A 27,854-nucleotide genomic window follows, 5' to 3' on the forward strand; every position below is an offset into this window, starting at 1 on the left:
GATCATGCCTAGATCTATTATTTCCTCAAAAAGGGGATAATAGTTTTAAAGTCATTTTAAGAGCTGGGATGTGACTGAGAGGCAGAGCTACCCAACTTTTTCTTCTAAGTTTGATGGTTTACTACTTACCTAAAAGCTAAGTCATAGAGAACCTTTAGTGGCCTGAAAAGTAGATGACATCAGCCTGAAAGCTCTGTGAAAAAAGAAGCCCAAAATGATTCAATCACTTTTCTGTGGAGATGGCATTCTCAGGCAACAATTTCGCAGGTCCAAGCCTAAAAGATAAACAGCATTTTTTTTTTTTTTTGGTCATTTTTTTTTGTTGCTGTTAAATAGCAAAGCCTGAACTTTATCAAACTTTCAGTGTATACTATTCTATTTGTATATTACCTTTTAGTTAAAAATTAACAGAGGGGAAAGGGTTGAGCGTGATTGAAATAGCCGTGCCTCTTTCAACCCATGTCTTTGTTGGGGTTTGAGAGTCTGAGCAGTAAATAATCTGCCTCCTGCTCTGCAGCCTGATGGCTGTGGATGATTTTCCTTTCCACCACTGACCTTCAAACAATAAGAGGGGAGGGGAGGAGAGAACTGAGGTGTTTTAAACCAGTAGCTATTTGTTGACAGGAATTCAGGGTCAACTGATGCTTCGCACTAGAAAGTAACTTGGAAATTATCTCATCTAATGTCTTCGCCAATCCAAGATTCCCTCTAAAAAAGCCTGACAAATGAGGGAGAACCTCTCTTCACACTCTGTACTCTTATGGTGTTCATCTGTTTCCTTCTGCCTGTTTAATTCAGTGTGTCCTATTTTCACTATTGGATTATACATTCCTTGAGGACAAGGAATTCATCTAATTCTTCTGTTTAATTCCAAGTAAGTTGACAAACACAGTCAGATATGAGCTGAAGTGGTGAACACAGATTTCACTCCATCACTACTGACAGTAGGGGAAGGAGCAGAGCTTCATTCTGATTTGTGCAGAGGTGACTGGGCCTTTCAAAGGGAGGGTGAGGGAGTGGGTGGAGTGTGGTGCTCAGTAGAGTCAGAGAGGTGAAGACTTATAGAGCGTTGATCCCTGTAGATGCGATGAGGCCAGCTGTGTCCGCTGGCTGACAGTTACCAAAGTTAAAATTCTGTGCTCCCAGAGATGGGGAGACAGAGGCCTGTCCTTCCTGATGATTACATTTCATAGGAATGGCTCTTGGGTCCTTGACGGAGATGCTTCTGTGTTGTAAGAGATAAGTATCCACAGTCGTAAGCACATTTTTGTAAATGCTGTAAGAAAAGGATGTTGGGGGCCTGTTGTTAGGTGTTGACTAGAGCAAAGAATAAATTCTCCTGACAGCATTTCTCAGGTAAGCATTTTAATGAGGGGCTGGGGTCATCCCAGGGACACAGCCTTATGCTGAGGCAATGCTAGAGTTTGATCGTCTCCTAGATTCAACGAAGTTGCTATGTGCAGTTCTCAAGGGTCTAGAACACTGCTTAATGAATGTATTGAATGAATGAATTTAAATAAATTCAATTTTCTCTACCCCCAAAATGAGGGGAACAACTAGAATGCCTTCCACTTTACCTTAGTGCCTAGTTGCAGCCAGGAAACAGGCATAACACCTCCTCCGTCCATTGTCCCTCTGTCCACCTGGCTGTCCTTGTCATCAAGGACACCTGCAGTTTCCCTCCTACCAAGTCCTGGCCCCTCAGTGTGTGAGTAAGAGATATTAGCTCCATACCACAAATATTTTGATTTTTTGAAATAACTCAATATAGATCAGTGTATTATAAAAATGATGAAATATTTTCAAATCTACTGCAGGATTCTGGGCGCTATTAAGAAGGGACGGTTCAAATGTCTCTTATCCAAGGAATCATGTCTGAAACAGAGTGACATTTCTGTCATGTGCTTTTGTCAGACATTTCCTTCATAGCATTTATTTCTGGTTGTAATATATTTATTTGTATGATGATTTAAAAATACATGTCATGGAAACTGTATCTGTATTTGTTCACCATTAAAAGGTCAGCACCTCAGAGTGGCTAGAACCTATTAGATATATCCCAAATCTATCAATTTAATAAATAAATGAGTGAATGGCTTTCCATCTTCCCTTGTCTTCTCCTCCAAGATAACATTGACTGGGTAGAAATGCTATTTAATAAAAATATGGTGACTGAATGCTTACAGAATGTCATGGTTCTTGAGCAGTGTTTCAGTGATTCTTCTTCTCTTTATAGATTCCTCACCTATTCCTACCTCTTGGCGTTCAACGTGTGGCTTCTGCTTGCACCTGTGACCCTGTGCTATGACTGGCAGGTCGGCAGTATTCCTTTGGTGGAGACCATATGGGACATGCGGAACTTAGCCACCATCCTTCTGGCAGTTGTGATGGCCTTATTGAGCCTGCACTGCTTAGCAGCCTTTAAGGTAATTTTTTCGAAAATAGAATGAACTCTGCATTTGAAGACAGATATTCTATGCCCATAATGTTCTTTTTTGTGCAGGTGGTCTGGATGTAAATTGAATCTCCTCTCTTTGTGTATTTAAATGTTTTGTAGCTGGTAATAATATACCATGGCCACCTTATAGATTTTTTTACTATTTCTACTAACCCTGTATTGATCTGAAGCTTGATGTTTGTAAATGAGAAGTTACTGCTGTGGTTGACTAATTTTCAAAGTAATTTATTTGATTTAATATAATGATAAATGAAATTGTGGTAAATAACCTATTTATAAATGCTTAAAATGTGGTTAAGACTCTACTTTCATAAATGAATGCCAGAGGTAGTTGGGTCATTTCTCCCACTACCTCCCCCAAAAGTATAAAACTACAAAATTATTAAATACAACTATTTCAAAAATGACCAAAGACCAAAGGCAAATATTCTAGTTTATTCTCATGCTGCTATAAGGACATACCTGAGACTGAATAATTTATAAAGGAAAGAGGTTTAGTTAGCTCACAGTTATGCAGGGCTGGGGAGGTCTTAGGAAACTTACAATCAGGGTAGAAGGGGAAGCAAACATGTCCTTCTTCACAAGGCGGCAGGAGAGAGAATAATGAGTGCCCAGTGAAGGGGAAAGTCCCTTATAAAACCATCATATCTAGTGAGAACTACCTCACTATCACAAAGAGCAGAATGGGGGAAACTGCCCCCATGATTTAATTATCTCCACCTGGTCCGCACAACATGTGGGAATTATGGGAACTACAATTCAAGATGAGATTTGGGTGGTGACACAGACAAATCATTTCAGCAAAAAACTTGAAAATGTTTACTTATGAAAAACTGCTACTCCATTGGATAGGATCCTTTTACCTGAAGGTAAGTTCTCTCCATCCTGTCAGATCTAGCATTAAAAATCCATAAGTTTACTGGTTGGAATTGGCTGGTAGACTTTGGAAAGTTTTACAATGTGGTCTGGATGTAAATTGAATCTCCTCTCTTTGTGTATTTAAATGTTTTGTAGCTGGTAATAATATACCATGGCCACCTTATAGATTTTTTTACTATTTCTACTAACCCTGTATTGATCTGAAGCTTGATGTTTGTAAATGAGAAGTTACTGCTGTGGTTGACTAATTTTCAAAGTAATTTATTTGATTTAATATAATGATAAATGAAATTGTGGTAAATAACCTATTTATAAATGCTTAAAATGTGGTTAAGACTCTACTTTCATAAATGAATGCCAGAGGTAGTTGGGTCATTTCTCCCACTACCTCCCCCAAAAGTATAAAACTACAAAATTATTAAATACAACTATTTCAAAAATGACCAAAGACCAAAGGCAAATATTCTAGTTCATTCTCATGCTGCTATAAGGACATACCTGAGACTGAATAATTTATAAAGGAAAGAGGTTTAGTTAGCTCACAGTTATGCAGGGCTGGGGAGGTCTTAGGAAACTTACAATCAGGGTAGAAGGGGAAGCAAACATGTCCTTCTTTAATTCAGTGTGTCCTATTTTCACTATTGGATTATACATTCCTTGAGGACAAGGAATTCATCTAATTCTTCTGTTTAATTCCAAGTAAGTTGACAAACACAGTCAGATATGAGCTGAAGTGGTGAACACAGATTTCACTCCATCACTACTGACAGTAGGGGAGGGAGCAGAGCTTCATTCTGATTTGTGCAGAGGTGACTGGGCCTTTCAAAGGGAGGGTGAGGGAGTGGGTGGAGTGTGGTGCTCAGTAGAGTCAGAGAGGTGAAGACTTATAGAGCGTTGATCCCTGTAGATGCGATGAGGCCAGCTGTGTCCGCTGGCTGACAGTTACCAAAGTTAAAATTCTGTGCTCCCAGAGATGGGGAGACAGAGGCCTGTCCTTCCTGATGATTACATTTCATAGGAATGGCTCTTGGGTCCTTGACGGAGATGCTTCTGTGTTGTAAGAGATAAGTATCCACAGTCGTAAGCACATTTTTGTAAATGCTGTAAGAAAAGGATGTTGGGGGCCTGTTGTTAGGTGTTGACTAGAGCAAAGAATAAATTCTCCTGACAGCATTTCTCAGGTAAGCATTTTAATGAGGGGCTGGGGTCATCCCAGGGACACAGCCTTATGCTGAGGCAATGCTAGAGTTTGATCGTCTCCTAGATTCAACGAAGTTGCTATGTGCAGTTCTCAAGGGTCTAGAACACTGCTTAATGAATGTATTGAATGAATGAATTTAAATAAATTCAATTTTCTCTACCCCCAAAATGAGGGGAACAACTAGAATGCCTTCCACTTTACCTTAGTGCCTAGTTGCAGCCAGGAAACAGGCATAACACCTCCTCCGTCCATTGTCCCTCTGTCCACCTGGCTGTCCTTGTCATCAAGGACACCTGCAGTTTCCCTCCTACCAAGTCCTGGCCCCTCAGTGTGTGAGTAAGAGATATTAGCTCCATACCACAAATATTTTGATTTTTTGAAATAACTCAATATAGATCAGTGTATTATAAAAATGATGAAATATTTTCAAATCTACTGCAGGATTCTGGGCGCTATTAAGAAGGGACGGTTCAAATGTCTCTTATCCAAGGAATCATGTCTGAAACAGAGTGACATTTCTGTCATGTGCTTTTGTCAGACATTTCCTTCATAGCATTTATTTCTGGTTGTAATATATTTATTTGTATGATGATTTAAAAATACATGTCATGGAAACTGTATCTGTATTTGTTCACCATTAAAAGGTCAGCACCTCAGAGTGGCTAGAACCTATTAGATATATCCCAAATCTATCAATTTAATAAATAAATGAGTGAATGGCTTTCCATCTTCCCTTGTCTTCTCCTCCAAGATAACATTGACTGGGTAGAAATGCTATTTAATAAAAATATGGTGACTGAATGCTTACAGAATGTCATGGTTCTTGAGCAGTGTTTCAGTGATTCTTCTTCTCTTTATAGATTCCTCACCTATTCCTACCTCTTGGCGTTCAACGTGTGGCTTCTGCTTGCACCTGTGACCCTGTGCTATGACTGGCAGGTCGGCAGTATTCCTTTGGTGGAGACCATATGGGACATGCGGAACTTAGCCACCATCCTTCTGGCAGTTGTGATGGCCTTATTGAGCCTGCACTGCTTAGCAGCCTTTAAGGTAATTTTTTCGAAAATAGAATGAACTCTGCATTTGAAGACAGATATTCTATGCCCATAATGTTCTTTTTTGTGCAGGTGGTCTGGATGTAAATTGAATCTCCTCTCTTTGTGTATTTAAATGTTTTGTAGCTGGTAATAATATACCATGGCCACCTTATAGATTTTTTTACTATTTCTACTAACCCTGTATTGATCTGAAGCTTGATGTTTGTAAATGAGAAGTTACTGCTGTGGTTGACTAATTTTCAAAGTAATTTATTTGATTTAATATAATGATAAATGAAATTGTGGTAAATAACCTATTTATAAATGCTTAAAATGTGGTTAAGACTCTACTTTCATAAATGAATGCCAGAGGTAGTTGGGTCATTTCTCCCACTACCTCCCCCAAAAGTATAAAACTACAAAATTATTAAATACAACTATTTCAAAAATGACCAAAGACCAAAGGCAAATATTCTAGTTTATTCTCATGCTGCTATAAGGACATACCTGAGACTGAATAATTTATAAAGGAAAGAGGTTTAGTTAGCTCACAGTTATGCAGGGCTGGGGAGGTCTTAGGAAACTTACAATCAGGGTAGAAGGGGAAGCAAACATGTCCTTCTTCACAAGGCGGCAGGAGAGAGAATAATGAGTGCCCAGTGAAGGGGAAAGTCCCTTATAAAACCATCATATCTAGTGAGAACTACCTCACTATCACAAAGAGCAGAATGGGGGAAACTGCCCCCATGATTTAATTATCTCCACCTGGTCCGCACAACATGTGGGAATTATGGGAACTACAATTCAAGATGAGATTTGGGTGGTGACACAGACAAATCATTTCAGCAAAAAACTTGAAAATGTTTACTTATGAAAAACTGCTACTCCATTGGATAGGATCCTTTTACCTGAAGGTAAGTTCTCTCCATCCTGTCAGATCTAGCATTAAAAATCCATAAGTTTACTGGTTGGAATTGGCTGGTAGACTTTGGAAAGTTTTACAATTTTGGGAAAATTTGGTTTGGGAAAGAAACAGAGCAGCAAAAATTTAAGGGAAAGTTTTGGAAGCAAGAGAAATATAGAAGAGCAGAGGTAATATACTCTCCATGCATTCATGGCTGTTAAATGACATATGCACAAGCAAAATTAAAAGCTCTGGGAGACTTATTTGCTGCAAGTTTGTATGCATTCTTCAGCACACACACAAATTGAGCAGCAGAGATTGGGAAATTCACTGGCGTGAGTTATCCATGTATAACCTCTGCCCAAATCGTTGACTGATCACAAAGCCATGTTGGCACAAGAGAGATCCCCAGAAATCCAGGCAAAAGAAGAAAAGAACTGAGTAATAATTTCAGCATTCTGCAGAGAAACAGATTTTCCAGTTTGAGTCTATGGAAGCTCATCAAATGTATTCAAACAGGAAAACCAACAATTTCAGAAGAACAAAATAGAATCTAGGGTCCCTACAATGTATGACATGCAACACCCAGTTTAACCAAAGATTACTAGATATGCGAAGAAACAGGAGTGTGTGACCAAACTCATTTTTTTTTTTAAATGTCAATAGGAAGTGGAATAGAATTGAGAATTCAGGGCTAAATCCACACTAATGGGATCAACTGATTTTTGACATAGTTATCAAAGTAATTCAATGGAGAAACAATGGTCTTTTAAAAATGTAACTGAATATCTGTAAGGAAAAAATATGAATCTTAATCCTTACATTATACAGTATACAGAAATTAATTCTAAGTGGATCATAGCCCTAAACAAAAAAGTAAATTACACCATAATTTCTAAAAGAAAAGGAGAAAATCTTTGTGAATTTGACTTAAGCAAATATTTCTTAGAACATTTAATGTGAAAACTGTAAAAGAAAAAGTTGATAAATTGGACATCTTCAAAATTAAATATTCTTTTCATCAAAAGATAATGTGAATTAAATGAAGAGGCAAGCCACAAATTGGGAGAAAATATTTGTAAAGCATAAATCTACAAAGGCCTTGTATCTGGAATATTTAAAGTGCTCTTAAAACGCAATAATAAGGAGACAAAAACTAAAATGGAGAAAAGATTCAAGTGGACACTTCACAGAAGAAGATATGCAAAATTTTTTAACAAATACATGAAAAGATGCTCAGCATCATTAGTCATTAGGGAACTTCAAATTAAATCCACAAAGAGATACCATTATACTCTCACTATAATGACTATCATTGAAAAGATTCCCAACACTGAGTATTGGGCAATGTGGAGCAACTGGAATCCTCATACATTACTGATGGGAATAAAAAATGATACAGACACTTTGGAAAAATTTGGAAGTTTCTTAAAAAGTTAAACATAAAATTAAACAGCTCTATCCATTTCCACCTACTGAAAAGAAATGAAAACATGTCCACATGAATATCTTGTCCGTGAATATTCATACAGCTTTATTTATAATCAGACAAATTGGGAAAAATCCAATGACCTAACATGCAATTGGACAAACTCAGTGTCATCAATTATTCAGAAATTTTAAGGAACAAACTACGAATACATAAAACAATGTGGACGGACATGAATGAACATGGTGCTAAGTGAAAGAAACCAGACATATAAGAGTGTATGCTATATGATATGGTTTGGCTGTGTCCCCACCCAAATCTCATCTTGCATTATAGTCCCCATAATCCCCACATGTCATGGGAAAGACCCTGTGAGAGATAATTGACTCATAGGGGCAGTTACCCACATGCTGTTCTTGTGATAGTGAGAGAGTTCTCATGAGATCTTTTGGTTTTATAAGGGGTTTTTCTCCCTTTGCTCAGCACTCATTCTGTCTCCTGCTGCCCAAGGTCCCTGCTTCCTCTTCACCTTCCACTATGATTATAAATTTCCTGAGACCTCCCCAGCCATGCAGAACTGAGAGTCAATTAAACCTGTTTTCTTTATAAATTACCTAGTCTTGGGTATTTCTTCATAGCAGCATAAAAACAAACTAAATATCCTATATGATTCCATTCATGTGAAATTCTAAAAAAGACGTAATGACAGAACACATGTGGGGTTGGAGGTTGACTATAACTTGAAATAACATTTTGAGGTGTTTTATGCTTTTTAAAATATGACTGTGGTAGTGAATCTCACCAAAATATATACTTAAAATGGGTGAATTTGTTGTATGGTAACTTTACCTCAATAAAGTATAAAAAATGATGAAATATTGCAAATAGGTAAAAGTCTGGAATGAATACAGAACTGAAATTTAAACATAAAACATAAGGACAGTCCTGAAAATTGAATGAAAAAAATTTGCATGATTAAAACACCTTTTAAAAATTAAAGTGAAAGTTATATAACATACAATTAACTATTTTAAAGAGTACAATTTAGTGGCATTTAGTGTATTTACAGTGTTATACAACTGCCAGTACTTTCTAGTTTCAAAGCTTTTTCATTACCCCATAAAACAACCGCATACTTATTAAGTAATCACTCTCAGCTTTCTCCTCCTCCATCCCCTGATAACCTTTAATTTGCTTTCTGTCTCTATTAATTTGCCTATTCTGGGTATAGAATATAAAAGGAGGGTGAACCCCAAATGTCCAAGACTGGCCTCAGCCAATTTAGAAAGTTTATTTTGCCAAGGTGAAGGACACACCTGTGGCACAGCCTCAGGAGGTCCTGACTACAAGTGCCCTATGTGGTAGGGGTACAGCTCGCTTTTGTACATTTTAGGGAGACCTGAGACATCAATCATACGTGTAAAACATACATTGGCTCGATATGGAAGGGCAGAACAACTTGAAGGGTGGAGGCACATCCAGGTCATAGGTAGCTTTAAAAATTTTCTGATTGGCAATTTGTTGAAAGAGTTATTATCAATAGAAAGGAATGCCTGAGGCCAGGCACGGTCCCTGATGCCTGTAACCCCAGCACTTTGGGAGGCCGAGGCGAGCAGAAAACTTGAGGCCAGGAGTTCAAGACCAGCCTGGCCAACATGGCGAAACCCCATCTCTACTAAAAAAACAAAAATTAGCTGGGCATGGTGGTATGCGCCTGTAGTTCTAGCTACTTGTCAGGCTAAGGTGGAAGAATCTCTTGAACCCAGGAGGTGGAGGTTGCAGTGAGCCGAGATCACACCATTGCACTCCAGCCTGGGTGACAGAGCGAAGTCTGTCTCAAAATAATAATAATAATAATAATAATAAAATGTAAAAAGAAAGGAATGCCTGGGTTACAATAGAGGGTTGTAGAGACCTTGTTTTTACCATGCAGATGAAGCCTCCAAGTAGCAGGCTTTAGAGAGAATAGACTGTAAATGTTTCTTATGAAGTCTATGTTGATGTTAGTGCTGGTGGGGTATAATGAGGTATGTCCAACCCGCTCTTTCATCATGGCCTGAACTAGATTTTCAGGTAACTCTGGAAACCCCTTGAGCAAGAGGAGGGGTCCGTTCAGATGGCTGAAGGCCTTACAATTTTATTTTTTGTTTACAGGAGTAATAAAACATGTGATCTTCTATGTCTGGCTTCTTTCACTTAGCACCATATTCTTGACATTCACTGAAGTTGTAGCACGCTGTTCCTTCTCATGGCTGAGTCATATTCCATTGTATGTAATATAGGGGCAGAAAAACTCCACCTCCATCCACTTAGGGTCCCGCGTATGTTCAATAATTAAATTGACATAAGATAAATGGGCAAAAACATACACATTTATTTAATACAAGTTTTACATGTCACAGGTGCCCTCATAAAGAATTAAAGAGTCAAAGAAGCAGTTGAAGTCTGTTACTTATAAATTGGATTGGACAAAGAATAGTAAATAGTGAAGGTATAACTAAATTATGTGGGGAAGCTTAGAAGATAAGAGTTACTTTAACAAGGTCTGTACATGATTCTCTCTGGTTATATTTCTCATCTTTGAGGATAAGGAAGCTGCGTCTTTTTGGTATGGGGAGGGCATCTTTCACATGAGAATCGTATTTTCTGCTTTAAGAAATAACAAGAAGATTAAAGTGATCTTTTTGCATCTGCTGTTTTTCAAATGTTATTAACTTATATTCAAGTAATTTAAGTAAATGTACCAGAATATTTAATACCTTTAGCATATACCACAATTTGCTTATCCATTTATTCATAGATGGACATTCAATGTTTTCCTACTTTCAATGTTTTTTTTTTCTTTTTGGACTACTAAAAATAACACTACTGTACATATTTGCGTACAAGTTTCTTTGTGGATATATATTTTCATTTCTCTACAGCATATAACTAGGAGTGGAATTACTGAGTCATAAAGTAATTCAACTTTTAACTTTTTGAAGAAATGACAAACTTCCATAGTGGCTGCACCGTGTTGCATTCCCTCCAGCAATGTACAAGAGCTCATATTTCTCTGCATCCCAACCAACACTTGTTATTTATCTTTTGTTATTTTAATTAAAGCTATCCTACTGAGTCTGAAGAGGTAACTTATTGTTGTTGTGATTTGCATTTCCTTAATGATCAATGAAGTTGAGCATCCTTTCACATGTTTATTGGTCATCCTCATTATATCTTCTCTGGAGAAATGTCTATTTAGGTCCTTTGCCCACTTTTTAATTGGGTTGTCTTTTTGTTGTTGAGTTGTAAGAGTTATTTATATATTCAGGATATTAAATCCCTAAAAGATATTTGATTTGCAAATACTGTCTATCATTCCATAGCTTGGCCTTTTACATTGTTGATAATGTCCTTTGATGCACAAAAGTTTTTAATTTTTTTTTTTTTTTTGAGATGGAGTTTCACTCTTGTTGCCTAGACTGGAGTGCAATGGCACGATCTCAGTTCACTGCAATGTCTGCCTCTCAGGTTCAAGCAATTCTTCTGCCTCAGCCTCCTGAGTAGCTGGGATTACAGGCACCTGCCACCACGCTCAGCTCATTTTTTATATTTTTAGTAGAGACAGGGTTTTGCTATGTTGGCCAAGCTGGTCTTGAACTCCAGACCTCAGGTGACCCACCTGCCATGGCCTCCCAAAGTGCTGGGATTACAGGCATGAGCCACCATGCCTGACCAAAAGTTTTTAAGTTTTGTGAAATCCAGTTTAGCAATGCTTTTCTTTTTCTATCATGCTTTTACTGTCAAATCTAAAAATGCATGGCCAAATTCAAGGTCATCAAGATTTACGACTGTTTTCTTCTAAGAGTTTTGTGGTGTTAGCTTTTATATTTAGGTCATTGATTCATTTTGAGTTCATCTTTGGGTGTGCAGTGAAGTAGGGATCCAACTTCATTCTTTTGCATGTGCTTATCCAGTTTTCTCTGCATCATTTTTTGAAGAAGGTATTCTTTCCCCCCAAACACCTTATTTTAAAGTAACCATCTGATACATCTTGTTGTAAATGAATTTTATAAAGCAAGGATCATGTAAATAACCATCCTCAAGAAACTCTGGCATGCCAATTAGTTACATAAACTTGAGCTCAAATTTCACCTTGTTAGTAAGGCCTACTTTAACCATCCTATTTAAAAGGTAGTCATATACTCTCTACTCCTTTCTTTATCTTCCTTTTACTTTTTAACTCCCTTCACTTAAACTTCAAGTTCTAAAATACTATATAGTTTGGTTATTTTACTTAATGCCTATTTCTGCCAACCAGAGCATGAGCCCCATGAGGACAAATATTTTTTTGTGTCTTGTTCACTGCCGTACTTCTATCACTAGGAACTTGCCCAGTCAATATTTATTACCTAAATTTTATTTATTTATTGTCTAAATTTGCCTCTCAGTATCTATTATCTAAATGAATAAAACTGCAAAAAGTTAGCAATTCCGTTTAATCAGATTTTAGTCTAGAAAATCTTTTCTTGTAAGACGTGTATCTAAAGACTTGAAAAGCACCATGGTCAACAGCTGCATGAAATATTTGGGGTTGAGTGTGAGGTTTGTTTTATTATTATCTGACCTTAGCTCATGGTTTGGCGTGCCTGCTGTATTGTAACTGATCTGCAGGAGCACATATAGTGGAGCCTGAATGGGTATATCGGAAAGGGTTTTTCTTGACTTTTTCCCAGCTAATTAAGGAGACTGGGGATTCCCCACAGACTGTCATTTCGGTCAAGTGTGTTAAACATAACCTCTCATGATGGCAGTAGGCCTCGCACACAGGCAAGTCTTGGCCCTCCCCAGAGTGTCATTGATAACATGATGAATGAATGGAAACTTCCTCTGTGAAAGGCTGTTAATCCTTTTCTTTCAGGGAGTTTGTTTCATAATCACTTTAATGCATCCTTAAAAATTAGCAGAGCATTCCAGCTGTGGGGATAGTTAAGATTGAACCCTTCTGTGGTGGCTTTCATCTTGAAAATTCTTGCAATCGATTAACTAGAGCCTCTGACAATTCTTGTCCACTTACACTCTCCACATGTTCTTCTTTCAGAGGTTGGAGACAGAGCTTTGCTCATGTTTTTGTGGCCTGGTTTCACTTTTCTTGATCTGCTTCCACACCAGAAGGGAGATAGGAATCAGGCCTTAGAGTCAGGTTCTCCAACTAGTTAGTAACCTCTCGAAGTGGGAATAATCCTGTTTTGTGTGTGTGCGATGATGAATTACTAAGGACATGATGGTAAGGGCTTTGACTCTGAGGCAGTAAACAGGAGGATTAAACTTTTATGAACATAGGTGTCATGCTTTATGGACATTGTTCTGTGTTAAAAAGAAACAATAGATGAAATGTTTATAATAATGTCAGCAGAATAAGCACAAGTCTGTCCACCTGAAATATTTCCAAATGAGTTGTGTACTGAATCAGCAAGTATCGAGCTGAAATTATTTTATAATCCCTGATTATATCCATAAATCATGAGATAGTGAAGCTATATATTACCAAGAAAAAAATACCGGATGAACAAGCGTATGCAGTGAGTCCAGAGAGTCATGGGAAATCTTTCTTTTATTTTCGCCTTTGATTGATTCTCAATCATAAAAAACAACCTTGGCTTATATTGAAAGGAGAATATGTTCTTTGTAGCATCACTACTTTTTCCTCTGTCCTTGTCTTAGTATTGATTGAGTGCCTTTTGGTTGCTGTGATTAGCACAGTGAACAAAATGAAAGTCCCACCTGCATGGAGCTTACACTTAAACACTTAAAATATGTCTTGATATGTCAAATATTAGGTGATGTGAAGAGGTCTCACATCACCGCACAGATAAGGCGATATTGGAGCAGAGACATAAAGGAAGTGAAAGGGTGAGTCATGTGGCTGTTTGGGGAAGAGCATTCCAAGAGCAGGGAAAGCCAGTGCTGAGGCCCTGAGGCAGGAAAGTACTGGACCCGTCATAGACAGTAAGGAGGCTGAGATGACTGGAGCCAAGTGGGCAGGGTACAGCCATATGAGTTGATATCAGCGCGATTAAGGAGTGAGTGTGTGCGATACGGTGTGTGATACCATGCACCCAAACAGTATCAAACTTCTATCTTTTTAAGCCTTCGCCTACTGTCCTTTCTTTTGCCATACTTCTTCCAGTTGGCTTCTCGCTCTGTTTTGTTTAGTTTTCTTCTTGGTGGGCCCAGGCCAGGGGAGGAAATAAGACTAGAGGAAGGAATTCAGGTCCTTGCCGGGCACAGTGGCTCACGCTTGTAATCCCAGCACTTTGGGAGGCCAAGGCGGGTGGATCACCTGAGGTCAGGAGTTTGAGACCAGCCTGGGCAACATGGTGAAACCCTGTCTTTACTAAAAATATAAAAAGTAGCTGGGCATGACGGTGGGTGCCTGTAATCCCAGCTGCTGAGACGGCTGAGGCACGAGAATCACTTGAACCTGGAAGGTAGAAGTTGCAGTGAGCCGAGATTGTGTCACTGCACTCCAGCCAGGGCAACAGAGACTCCGTCTCAAAAAAAAAATAAAAAAGAGAATTCAGGTCCTTTAGCTGCTTTTGTGTGTGTCCGTGGAGCATAGGAGGTGGGGACTGAAGGGAAAGAACAGCCTTAGAGTCACTAGAGATTCGTAAGACATGCATATCTTGCTTTTATTTTATTTTATTTTATTTATTTATTTTTTGAGCCAGAGTCTTGCTCTGTCACCCAGGCTAGAGTGCAGTGGCACGATCTCGGCTCCCTGCAACCTCCATCTCCTGGGTTCAAGCAATTCTCCTGCCTCAGCCTCCCGAGTAGATGGAATTACAGGCAACTGCCAATGCGCCTGGTTAATTTTTGTATTTTCAGTAGAGACAGGGTTTCGCCAAGTTGGCCAGGCTTGTCTCAGACTCCTGACCTCGTGACCCACCTGCCTCAGCCTCTCAAAGTGTTGGGATTACAGGTGTGAGCCACAGCGCCCATCCTCTTTTACTAATATTAACCAGCTTTTGTTGCGTCATTTTGGCCAATATATATGCTTATCATCTTTGTTTCTTCTCCAATTTACCAAAAACCTTCTTCTTGCTTCCTATTTTATCATCAAGCAGGACACCTGATAGGTGGAGGTGGGAGCATACTCTTTCCTAATACATTTGTATTTTACTTATTTGCATTTTATTAGCATTTCAATAATTAACTTTATAAAACTACAAATTAAGTCATATAAGACAAATTAAGTCATGTAAAACAGCAGGTGTGTCATCTGCCAAAACCAACCCCCACAACCTGCTTTTCATAGGCCTCTGTTGAATACCTGTTCCTCTACATTTTTATAATTATGGAAAACAAAAACGAATTCTTTCTTTTTTAGAAGTAAGTTATGTTAGACACCATTACATACTTCAGACTATTCTGGGCCACTTCCGTATCTAGTTGAACTGTTTCTGTGGGTAAGCAACTCAAAGAGTAGATGTTTTACTTTTGACAAGATCTTGTCCAGAATTGAGTGGGAGAGGCAGAATACAGAATCTAAATGTTCCTTTCTCTAGAAATAACCACACAATGAATTTAGAGATTGTTTCTAGTTTGTCCTGTTTTCAGGGCATACGAAATTTAAGACCTTGTGGAGTAGTTTATTATTTATCACGGAAGAGCTCAGTTGGCATCTTTGAGAATTTAAGAGTAGAATTTATCTCATTCTGTGCCTCTCCTTCGTCTCCTCCTTCTATTCACACACCATTCATTCTCTAGAAAGTCATTTGAACTTATATTACATAATGTAGAGAATAATCTAGAAATTTCTTATTGGCTCGAGTTGTTTTTAACCATGAATTTTAAAGTGAACTAATTTGCTCTGACCCTTCGTGATGAGGGTAATCACTCTGTGGGAATGTATGTACGGTAAGAGATAAAGGATATTTAAGCCACAAAGGCTGAATATTCCATTATTTGCTATGAATAGTGAGTGTGTATGCCCCAGGAGAACCATGGCTGAAAATGCACTTGGGTTTTTCTTTATGACTCTTACAGACTTTATGTCAGACTGTTGACTTGCAATAAAAAGTGACATATATCAGGAAAGCAGCCAGTCTAATTTGGATTATTTAGAGGAGTTAATACCATTAGTCAGTCCTATTCTTTATAGTTCCCAATTTCCCATGTTCTCTAATGTGGTTTCCCTGCATTACAGAGGAAACACCATTAAATTATATTTAAGAGTAATTTATTTGGTATTGGTTCTTTATTACATTCTCACAGAGTGTCTTGAGATTTTAAGGTATTTTTATACCTTTCGTAATCTTGTAGGATACTTGTAAAAGGAAAACATGAGAGAAAAAGAAGGGGGCTACTGATACCTGACTTTCTTAGTAATCGCCTCAATCATGAGATGTCTTTTGAGAATGAACATTGGGCAGTGGAAGTCCTGTCTCTCCCCTCCCCTCACCTCACAGGTATACGTTTGAGGGTTTTGGTTTTTATCTGTTTTTTAAATTTTTAGTAGGGTGGTAGTTTTGCAACCAACACAAATCACAGGCTGCAGCACTGAGCCCTGGGAAACAAGCCAAATTTTCATGTCCATGTGGGGAAAAATCTGCAGCTGGACTGGTAGAGGTGACTACTCGCAACAACTTGGTGGAAATGGAGGGTGGGGGTGGGGTAGGGCTAATGCTGCTCCGCACTCAGGGAGGGCCTTCGTCATCTCAGGGATCTCCCTTCATGCCTATTCTCAGCCTCGCTCTGGATTTACCTCCATGCTGGTCCATGTCACAGCCCCCATCAACCTACTCACCACAACACCACACAGAGCTGATAAGCAGAGACTGTCAGCCTGTGATCTCTCTTTAAATAAAATTCCCACACATCTCAACAAGAAGGTAAGGTCAAAACAGGAGCCACTATTGGAAAGTGATTATTTGCTTATTGGCATCCTCACCTCATTCCAAAAGGGACTTGGAGCAGCTTATGGGAATAAACACAATACGATAGGATAGACCAAGAAATGGCAAACTTCTTTAAAAGAAAGGACAAGGTAGTAAATATTTAGAGCTTTGCTGCCCATGCAGTCTTTCACAGCTATTCAGTTTCATCATTGTCACATACATTTTTCAATCCCTGGGGTACAACATTGTACTACCATAGATCCATATGATTGAACTGAACACACTTGCTGATTGCTGGAAATTATTTGCATTTAGCTCAGCCAAATAATAGGTTATGGTATTATGGCACAAGGATCACTAAATTCCAGAATAGCAGTTATGAAACCTAGTAAAATAAGCATCATGTTTTAATATACTGAATGGTAAAATAAAATTGAACTTGGGGAATGAAGATTGCATTTAATAGTCAATGGCTTTATGCCAACACGGATTTTTCTTTTTTCCTCAGGCCTACATTCCTCTTTTCAGTTCCCATTCTCTACAAACAGCACATTCTCTATTCTTTTTGTAACCTAAATTCATGAAAATCCTCTTCATGCTCTTATACGTCCAATCTTTCTAGCCCATTTACAACCCATCCAGCTTGTTCTGCTTTGAGACCACCACAGTATTCGATAAATGGACCCTGATGATGCCTTGCCATGGTCGTTCTTACCCCGACCACCAGCCACCATATGAGATGCTGTTCTGTCTGAGACTTGACCAGCCCAGTTGATGCAGCCTCTTCTTCCTGCTCTCAGCTGGCTTCTCCACCTGCCACCTTTTTCCTGTGCTGATAATGTTCTGCTCTGTGGGTCGCAGTTTTCCATCTCAGTAGTTTTAGACAACTTGGGCCCATCGGCCATGCTCCAAAGCTGAGATTTTCCTTCATATCATCTTTCTGATGAGAGTTTGAAAATGAGCTCACCACTTCATTTGATGCAGTGTTAGAAAATAGAGAAGTTGGATCTGTACCTCATTTTAAACTGGAACATATCCAAATATCCATTGTACTGACCTTCCCATATACTTTTATGTCATTGCTTTGCCATATGTGATACATACTGTATCAGACTTGTGATTGTCATTTGATTTCATTTGGTAGTCTCACAGTAAATTCAATAATTCATTTAGTTCACTTCAAATTTACTACCAACCTCAAGTGGAAGTCGGTCCCCTCAGTGTTGGGGGTGGCCCCTGCATTCATGTTGAGTTGTGTTGCCCAGATTCCAGAATGATAGTCCCGAGGCTGGAAGAAAGGGAGGTTGTGGAGGGAAGTGATTAGTGCTGACCTGAGTCTGAGGCCAGACTCTGCCACTGCACAGCTGTGTGAGGCCCCTCTCTGATCTTCCCTGTACCAACTGTGGTTGGACCAGGGCAAGCCACATGAAACACTCAGTACGGAGGCCAGCACATGAGGAGCCCTGTGTTGTTCCAGCATCATGAAATTGTCACAGCTTAAGCCCAGGAGTACAATGACGGATCCTGTCTCCATTTTGTAGAAATATCAGCCTTTATAAAAAGAACTCCAGTTGACTGCCTTTTCTTGAGTCAATATATATCAAAGTCCAGCCATGCTTCCATGACCAGAATCTATGTTTGATATTACTGTTGCTTATAAAAGTTAATGCTCTCCTCCCCACTTCCCTTCATCCTCTACCTTGAGTGACAGGGAGCTTCTTAAACTTCTTGACATAAGAGGTAATAGTAGTAACACGTTTTTAAATGCAGAGTTTAAGTGCAGAAGCATAGTTTGGGAAGTTAGTATGTTCAAATGTAACAGAAGAGCAGAATATAACATAAAATCACTCTGTTAAAACTGAACATTTATCAAGGGGAAGGAAGAATGGGAAATGTAGTGACTTATTTATAAATGGCTATTGCAGCTATCACCTAAAGCTCCAGACTTTAGAAAGATTATGGATGTCTTTAGTGGTATTTAAAAATTTTGCAAAAATAGGCAGGATTTAAGAAAAAAATAATTTTTGTTGTTGCTGTTCCTAAAACATTATGCTACCATCGCTGGATTTCTCCATTCCCCTCAGTGTCAGGGATTAGAACAAAGTAGACACTAGAAATGCAACCCTTTGTTCAGCAGCTACCTGAAAATCAGTGGCCCTTGAGCAGTCTTACCAAGACCTGCCTTTTTGTCAATTATTAATATGGCATCTGTAAAAGTATTCTCCTTGTTCTGGAGCTGAAACCTTTACAAATCCTCTTTCCTCATGTCATGTGTAATATACCATTCAGTTGTACCTGGAGTGCTCTGCTTGGCTTTTGATCTAGGCTAGGCAAAAGTTTTACACATCACTAAATCATTTGTCTTTTCCTTTGCCTTCACAGGGCAATTATGTTTTTACATGTTTAATAAGAAAATGACTTAGCTACCCCTCTTTTATTTACCCCTCAGTTGGAAGACTCACTGAGTTTATTAGTGAGTCTTAGATATATGTATAATGGAAGAAGAAGCTATTAGACATCACTAACAGCTGTAGTTTATTTTCCCTGATTTGGGTGCTTTGTGATTCTCAGTGAGATTTCATAGTCTATATTATTATTTGCCTTTACTCAGAGCAAATGCCACATTTTGAGAAGGAATCTTAATTTTTATACTTGTTATTTCTCATAATGATTCATATTTTCATAAAAACAGCTCATTTAACACTTAGCAGACAATGCTTCTGATTGCTTTTAAACTGTTACAAAGGTCAGAAGATATTTTTGTAACATCTAGAAGCATTCTGTCCTTTCCATTTCCATCCAGAACATGACATTTCTATTTAAAGGAGCACACGTTTTTCCATCTTGTTCTGAGAAAACCCTGAAATATGCAGTTAGGAGTCCCAGAGATAAAAGCAGCTAAAACAAGTCCCTTTAGACAAAAAGCCTACTGGAAAGTGTTTACTGAGTTGGAAAACACAGAGGAGACTATAACAATTGATTGTCAGATTCTTTAGGTTAAGATTAGCTTAAGTGCAATGCCCGAGGAGCCTATAAAGGGAGTGCAAGGGTGATAAATACAACCCTGGGAAGAATCATCCCTCCATCAAAAAAAAAAAGTCTAAAATTCCTTATTTTTACATGTGCATTGGCTAAGGAGGAAGCATAGAGTATTAGAAAGAAAACAAGTTTGTAATATGAGCTTTAATGTTTATATGTCTACATTATTACATAGCAAAAACATTGATGAGTATTAAAAATTATTTTTCACCTGTAATATAATAAAAATAAGTGAAATAATATATGTAGGACCTAGGGTTGTTCAAGAAGGAAAGTGTCATCTATATACATGCATCTCCATACTATTATCTCAAATTCAACATTCTGAAATTAACTTCTGACTTTACCCATTCAGTGTGTTGCCTCAATAGCATTTTTCATCTCAGTGCATTCTGCTAGTTACCGCAGCCAAAATTTTGGGGGTTTCCTTTTTTCTCTTTCTCTGTCTAGAATTTCATATTTCATCCATCAAGAAAATTCTGTTAACCATATTTTCAAAATGCATTTAGACACGGACGGCTTCTCAACATCTTCACTGCTTTTTACCCTGTCCAAGCCACTGTCATCTCTCATTTGGATTATTGCCATAGCCTTCTAACCATTTTCCCTGCTTCTACCCTTGCGCCAAGGTGCAGTCTATTCCTCAACACAGTGGCCAGGGTGATTACTTTAAAATGTAAGTCAGATCATGCCCTTCTTGTGTTTAAAATCTTCTGATGGCTCCTTATTTCTCTGACAGTAATAATAGTCATCACCTTTATAGTGGCCTGACAAGTTCTACATGTGCTGGTCCCATCCAGTGCCCACTCCATTATCTCCCTAGCTACTTCCTAACTCATTTTCTACTGTGAAATGAGTGTTGTGGCCGACTCCTTCATCTTCTCCAAGACTTGCTTGATTGCCACCTTCTCAGTGCAGCCTACCATTGTGTTTAGAATTGCACTCCGTTTCTTGCCCACAATCTGTATATAACAGATACCCCTTACCAGGCTCGCTGACTCACTCTCTCGTGGTCTCTTTCTCTCTTTTCCTCTCTGGAAAGGCAGGATTTTCTCTCTCTCTCATCTGTTTTGTTTACTGATGTTTTCCCAAGAGCCTAGACTAGTACCTGGAAAATACAAAAGAGATGGGAGTGATTGATTGCTAAATTCTTTAAGTGTTTGCCTCTAAGTAAGTACAGTGCCCAAAGAGACTATCTTTTTAGATGGCAATGAAACATATCTGTTGAACGAATGAATAATCAGTGACCAGGTTTTTCCAAGAGAACCACAATGAGGATGGGAAAATTTTCAAGAGTGCTTTGACAAAGCACGTGAATTGGGGTGGAAGTGTCTGATGGTTCCCTTCGTCATCTGCCTGCCTGCTCCTGGTACTTTGTGTCTCTTGTAGGCAGAGGCATGACTAATTGCATGACTAACTGGAGTGAGCCGCCACATACCCCGTGGTGTGATGGAAATGGAAAATGATCTTAAAAACTGACAGACATTTTTGAAACAAGCAGAAGAAATATGTAGGGAATATGTAAGTAAAGGACAGTGCATTTGGAGGGGACAAACATAGTGGTAAACAGTAAGATAAAACATTAGAGATTTAATTGAGCACTTATTGGTTCAAACAATATTAGGAGTATAGAGAATAAAGATATAAGACGACCTGGGCTGCCTTGAAGAGCTTGGTTTTCTCCACTTCCATTGCATCCACCTTACCCATGAGAATATTATCCTTATAAACACTGATATGGTTTAACGATGCCAAGAAACCTTCCTGTGCTCAGGATTTATCTCAGCTAGAGTCAAGACTATGCAGATAGATGGCTTAACAACGTTCTCTAAATGTATAGTGATTTTTAATGTAGAAAATGACCATCAGCTATTCTTCATCTCTACAAAGGGCTGAGCAGCAGAAAATGTTTTTGTTTGTTTGTTTGTTTTGTTTTTGAGAGCAAGTTTCACTCTTGTTGCCCAGGCTGGAGTTTAGTGGTGTGATCTCGGCTCACCGCAACCTCTGTCTCCCGGGTTCAAGCGATTCTCCTGCCTCAGTCTCCCAAGTAGCTGGGATAACAGGTGCCTGCCATCATGCCCAGCTAATTTTTGTATTTTTAGTAGATATGGGGTTTCACCATGTTGGTCAGGCTGGTCTTGAACTCATGACCTCAGGTGATCCACCTGCCTCAGCCTCGCAAAGTGCTGGGATTACAGGTGTGAGCCACCGCGCCTGGCCCCAGAAAATGTATTTCAACTGTAGCGTGATGACTATAGTTGAGATCAGTGAAACTGTGTTTGCCAGACAGTGGGTTGATTTTTGGGGGGTAGGTTATAGAAACTCCTAAAGTGAAAACCTTTCTTAACTTCATTCTGCTAGAGCAGTTTGTACCAGCATTTCTCAAAATATGTCACAGCATCATACAGACCATTAAGTAAGGTTACACTAAATAAAGATTCTGCAGTTCTGCATTTCACAAGCACTAGGTTTCAAAAAGTTAAACATATTTCTTTACTGGGGGGCTTCACAAAGCTTTTATGTTGCTCTAAGCCTTGTGAGTTTCCAAAAGGGGTGTATCATAAATGGCATTCCTCAAACTTATTTGAATTTGGAAAACTTGTGGGTAAGTGTTCTTGCAACGTACTTTGGGAAGTATCGACTTTGATATACAAAGGTGCCTGGGTCACTGGACCTTGAGAGTTCATTTTTGGGCAATGTTTACACATTTCCTTGTTTGCCTTCTTTGTACCTCCAAAAACAACCGCCACCCCAGCATCAACAAAAACATTTTCATATTATTACCTTTTTAGCAATACCACCTGAAAAAGCATTCCTTTGAAACCATTCCTTTTAAAGTTATAGTTTCCAACAAGGCAACAGTAACCTAAGAACTTGAAACCAATTGTATTTTTCATTCTATGGAGGCTGTAATTAGAAATGTGTATATAGATGTTTGATACAACAGTGTCTGTGACTGCTGGGAATCGTGATGGATGAGGAACCCTGCAAGGCCATTCATGAAATGTTACAGTTTGGGGAGGCAAGTTTCACCTAGAAGAACTCCTTCACTGGTATATTATTAATAAGTGGCAGCTTCCAAAGCAAGACCAAAGTAGCACCATATATATCTCTCCACATGTATTTTTTCTTTTAACTGAAATAAGTTAAAAACTTATGTCTTCACCTGCTTAACATGATTTAAAAGAAGGCACTCGACGGAGTTTTCTTGACCTTATCTCAGTAGAAAGTGAGATGTGGCTGCCTTGGGACGGTGTTACATTCACCTCAGCGGGAACCTTTCATGGAAGGTTCTTACAGGAGAGCTGGAGGACAGAGAAAGGACTTCCTGGAGCTTCCTGAGAAGCCAGTGTGTGATTGCTAAAGAAATGGCTGCACTTTTAACAGAACTTCTTCTCAGACTTGCTCTCATTTTTGTATCCCATCTGCTTTCAATTTCCAGAGGCCACCAGTATTTACAGAAGAACCTGGCAACTTTAAATGGCCAAATTGGCCCTGTTAGCTTATAACCCAGGACTCTGGCATTTGGTATGAAAAAGTAATTAATTGGGAAGAACATGTATGAATGGCAGCTTCCCTGGCATTGGTTTGAAAATTCTCTCCATTCCAGTCCACCACAATTCCTTCTGCTTTGGGTGACTTTGGCCAGTGAGCCCTGTTTATCTGCTTATTATAGATTTCGGTCCTCACAATGACAATGTCTTCACTTGGGGAATAATTTAACGCCAAGGCTTGTTGAGGAAACAAGTTAGTTCTTTGTCTAAAACATTTTATTTTCTACTCCCTTGGGAGACTTTTCCAAGAAAAATGTAACTCCCAGCTAGTGACTATTGAATTAAGTTCTTACTTTTATCTGTATGTCAAGCTTCATATAGATCGTGTAAACCTTCTCTTTTCTATACACTTGAGATCTTTGAGCTGTTGTGATTTGGTGAACATCAGTCTTTTCATGCATGCATCTCCCATGCTCTGAAATGATGAAGACAGGTGTGTGCCTGTCTGAACTCAGAAAATTACAAGCATTTTATATCATTTCCAAACATAGGGACCTTTGTTTCCATCCTGTGCCACATTTCATTAGTCCATTAAATTCGCGCTTTTAAGCTGTGGCAGGTAGGCTGTTTGAAAACACAGTTCAAAGTGAAGGAAGATAGTTATTCCATCATGTCAGTTATTTGTGAAAAGAGCCTTTTAACCATCTTTGTGGAAACAAAATGATCCATCAGGCTTTTAGGACCATATGTTTCAGAAGCAGGGGTGTGGGTCTTGTCCAGTGAGATGCAACATGTTTTGATTGTAGAAGGTATTTTGATTTTGGATGGGTACATTAACAGATAACAGGAATCAACTCTACCATGAATAGTAATTCCTCTAGAAGTTCAATCATGCAAGTAAATCTCATCTTTTTTTCCTCTTTCTTTTACCTCTTAAGAGAAGACTTACTATACTTCTTGTTACATTCATGTGTAGTATCCTTGAAGTAAACCAAACATCTCTCTGTAGTTCGATAAAGTAGGATGGATGATTATCTTTAGGAAGTGCTGCTCTAAAACATTTGGATCTTCTCTAGGAGAGTGAAACTATGTGTACTTTTTTATGGCTCTTTCTCCTCATTAATTTTAGATTATAGAACAAAGGGACTGTCTTCTTTATGACAATTCCAAGTGGATAGATGAATCATGCATTTTGGTGAGTGTGACTTGCTTTGTGAAAAAGTAAAACATTTTGTCACTTTCTTAACAGAAAAGAAGTGATCATCCTGCTGTAGAAGACTTTGCCTGAGGGATATCTTCTTAACAGAAACATCTGAGCTATAGTCATAGGTAGAGGACCACTTCTCCCAGGCATGGATATTTCCTAGTTTCCTAGGAACAAAATGATTTATGAAAATGTATCTGATTTATCCTTTTCCTTTCTTTCCTCCATTTCATCAAGGCTAGATTCATTCATGGCTTTATTGTATGTTTAAATCCATCTTGGTTCTTAAGTGAATCCTTAGAGAGGCAATAAAATGATTTAGCGCTTCTACCTCCCTTCCACACTGGGTCCCCTTATTAAGTTAGAGTTCTTGACTTAGAATTCTGTGGCATTGCCACAGTCATCTCCATTTTGCCAATCAAAGCTGGATGTGGTAAGCATGATGCTTCAAAGCCCTGACACTTATGCAGTTGGCTGTCTCTCTCCACCCACTACTCCAGACAGGTTCCCAGTACTTGGCTGAGCTTTTGCCCAGATGTTCTCTCTTGGTTCTCACAGTCACCCATCTAGTGCACCTCAGGCCACAGCCTCCCTCTGAAGTCATGGGTGTCAGATGGGGGTCCTAGGTGTACCTCACTCAAGCCCCCCTTTCTCCCGAGTCACTCCACTCGCTTGGATCTCCATGCACATGGACATATATCTCTTAGAGCAGAATCACTCTTTTGATTTTCCAAATCCATCTGCCTGAGTAAAACTATAACAGATATGTTACAAGATGAAGTGATGATCACAGTGTTACATTCCTGAAAAATTCATCATAAACAGTGGAATATTACAGAGAGAAGCTTAGAATGATAACAAGTTAGGAATGTGTATAGATTTAAAATTTAGAAGGCCTTTGACCCACTTTCCTGTCCACTTAGCTTATTCGTTACAGCCCTGTGGTCACTAGAATGTGGATGCTCCTTCACTTTCCTTGCTAAGAAGGGCAGTTTCATTGCAGTGTTTGATGTCATATGTCAGAAGTGATTATTGTCCTCCCCTCAAGCTCTCTCAGATATAATATCGACTTACAAGTCAGTGACTAAGATCAGTCAAATAAATTATGTTTTATCCCACTGTGATCAGAGGACATGTATAGGTCCATTCTTTCAGAGGATGGGTGTCAAGATGAGTGGATGAGGCCAGGTGCAGTGGCTCGTGCCTGTAATCCCAGCACTTTGGGAGGCCGAGCCAGGCAGATGACTTGAGGTCAGGAGTTCAAGACCAGCCTGGCCAACATGGTGGAAACATGTCTCTACTAAAAAAATAACAAAAATTAGTAGGGCATGATGGCACATGTTTGTAATCTCAACTCGGGAGACTGAGATGGGAGAATTGCTTGAACCCAGGAGGTGGAGGTTGCAGTGAGCCGAGATTGCACCACTGCACTCTAGCCTGGGCGACAGAGCAAGACCTTATCTCAAAAAAAAATTTGTTTAAAAAAAGGTAAGTGGATGAACCATTTCAAACCACTCACACATGCATTCAGAGTACTTGACAAGAAATACGTCTTCTGTGCCATAGATCCTGTTGCATCCCTGTAGAGTGTAGAATGCAATCTTGTGCTTGCATTTATCTGGCAAAGTAAACCAATGGCACCCTCTGTTAGAGGTCCTCCGCGGTGTCTCACTTGGCCACCTCCAGTTCCTGGGATGCATCTGTCGTCAGTGTTTCTGCTATGAAATCAGATGGTAGAGAAAGCTGAAATTTCTCCCCACACTTAGCATTAACTTTGGATACCAAAGTCACCTGGACTGTGGGAAGAGGACAGGCTTTGTAGTGACTCAGACCTCAGTTTGAAACCCTTGCTTCTTACTGATTGGATCAACTAAGAGAAGTCTCTCATGCTCTCTGGCCCTCAATTTCCTCACCTACAACAATGGGGATAATTGTATAATTGTAATATTATCATGAGATTTCAGTGGGCCCATTTAAGTCAAGTGTCTGGCGTATGGTATGTGCTGGAAAGATATTTGCTTTTCCTCCATCCTGTACCACTTGCAACTTACTGGGTGGCTCCCTGCCCCATCTGTGTGAAACACACATATAATAATTTATATGTTAAACCGGACTTTAGAAGATGTCTTGGCTTACAGCTCTCCTCCATCTCTCTAGTCTTCGTCACACTTTTTAAATTCAATGCATAGCTTTCTAATGCCTTTTCCATTTTTTTTCAGAACCACAGAAATGAAGAAAGTTCATTTCTGACTTTTTCTATGTCATCATAAATTCCTGTAATAGTTGCATTCTAATGAGGAAAATATTTCTTCACTAACATTTTTCTAATTTACTTAATTTCCTTATCTCCTCACTAGTGCTTGCTTAATTTAAAGTGAATAGAAATTTTTGCACTGGACTGATATTTTTCAATAAAGCGCCTTCTAAAAGTTTTTTGCTTTTCTTTTTTAAACACTTAAATACACACTTAAGCAGAATATAACTTACATTTCCATGTAAAGTTAGGAATTAGTTTATTCTCAATTAGAGTAAAGCAATCAGAGAGCTTCATGATTCTTCCTCACTTAACTCTGAAAGGTAATTGCTGTGGTGAGATAAGACGTTTTAATCTCAGGAACTGGTGTTTGCAAGAAGGATCAGACTTTTGATTAAAAACAAATCAAACAAAAGGCTCTGTGCAAAAAAAAAAAAAAATGAAGTTCAGAACCAAAGACCAGAAATCTAAAATGTCAGTTTATAAATCCTCTGATTTTAATCGGCCTTCGGTGCTGTGTTCATTAGTGCATCTGGCAGTGCCTCTTGGCAAAGAAGGTTTGGCATGGGAAAAAGCAATGTTTAAATTGGCTTGGGGAAGACATCAAGTATACAAGTCTACTTTTGTCTCTGAGGGCGTATAATTTCTTCATTCATTTCCCCTTTTTAAAAATTTACTCCCTGTGCATTTATGAGTAAATTTTAGAGCTCATGAAAGTGAGGAAATGATATCACCAGCCTGAGCCAACTAGAGAGTGTGGGTTGGCAGCTCTACTGTTGAGATCCCGAACCTGAGCCATTTTCTGTCCCAACTCAGTGTATCACATTATTTTCAGACAAGAGGAAAAAAATGTAAATGGCACCTTTCCATGTCTACATTTCAGATGTGGGTTGTGCTCATGTCACAGGAGGACTGTCCCTAAACGTCTCACAGTGTGGCCTTGTGACCACTGGGGCCTGAATCAGAGTCCCTCTCACCAAGGTGTGTGGCTGCTGTAACAGGCTCTGAGAATCGGCTTTAACTTTCCTTACTCTTTTGACCCATAAGACTGCCACAGGATTCCCTTTGTCCCCACA

At 39.0% G+C, this 27,854-nt stretch overlaps 1 protein-coding gene across 2 annotated transcripts in view; it reads left to right on the top strand.

Moving 5' to 3' along the window:
• TMTC1 (transmembrane and tetratricopeptide repeat containing 1) overlaps positions 1-27,854 on the top strand; it is a 710,718-nt gene that overhangs the window by 564,540 nt on the left and 118,324 nt on the right. For both annotated transcript variants that reach the window (XM_011979572.1, XM_011979573.1), the window contains one exon: positions 2,237-2,426. In XM_011979572.1, coding sequence (XP_011834962.1) covers positions 2,237-2,426 — 190 coding nt within the window. The remainder of the gene's footprint in view (positions 1-2,236; positions 2,427-27,854) is intronic.

The sequence above is a fragment of the Mandrillus leucophaeus genome, unplaced genomic scaffold (genome assembly GCF_000951045.1).
Source record: "Mandrillus leucophaeus isolate KB7577 unplaced genomic scaffold, Mleu.le_1.0 Scaffold203, whole genome shotgun sequence".
NCBI lineage: Eukaryota > Metazoa > Chordata > Mammalia > Primates > Cercopithecidae > Mandrillus > Mandrillus leucophaeus.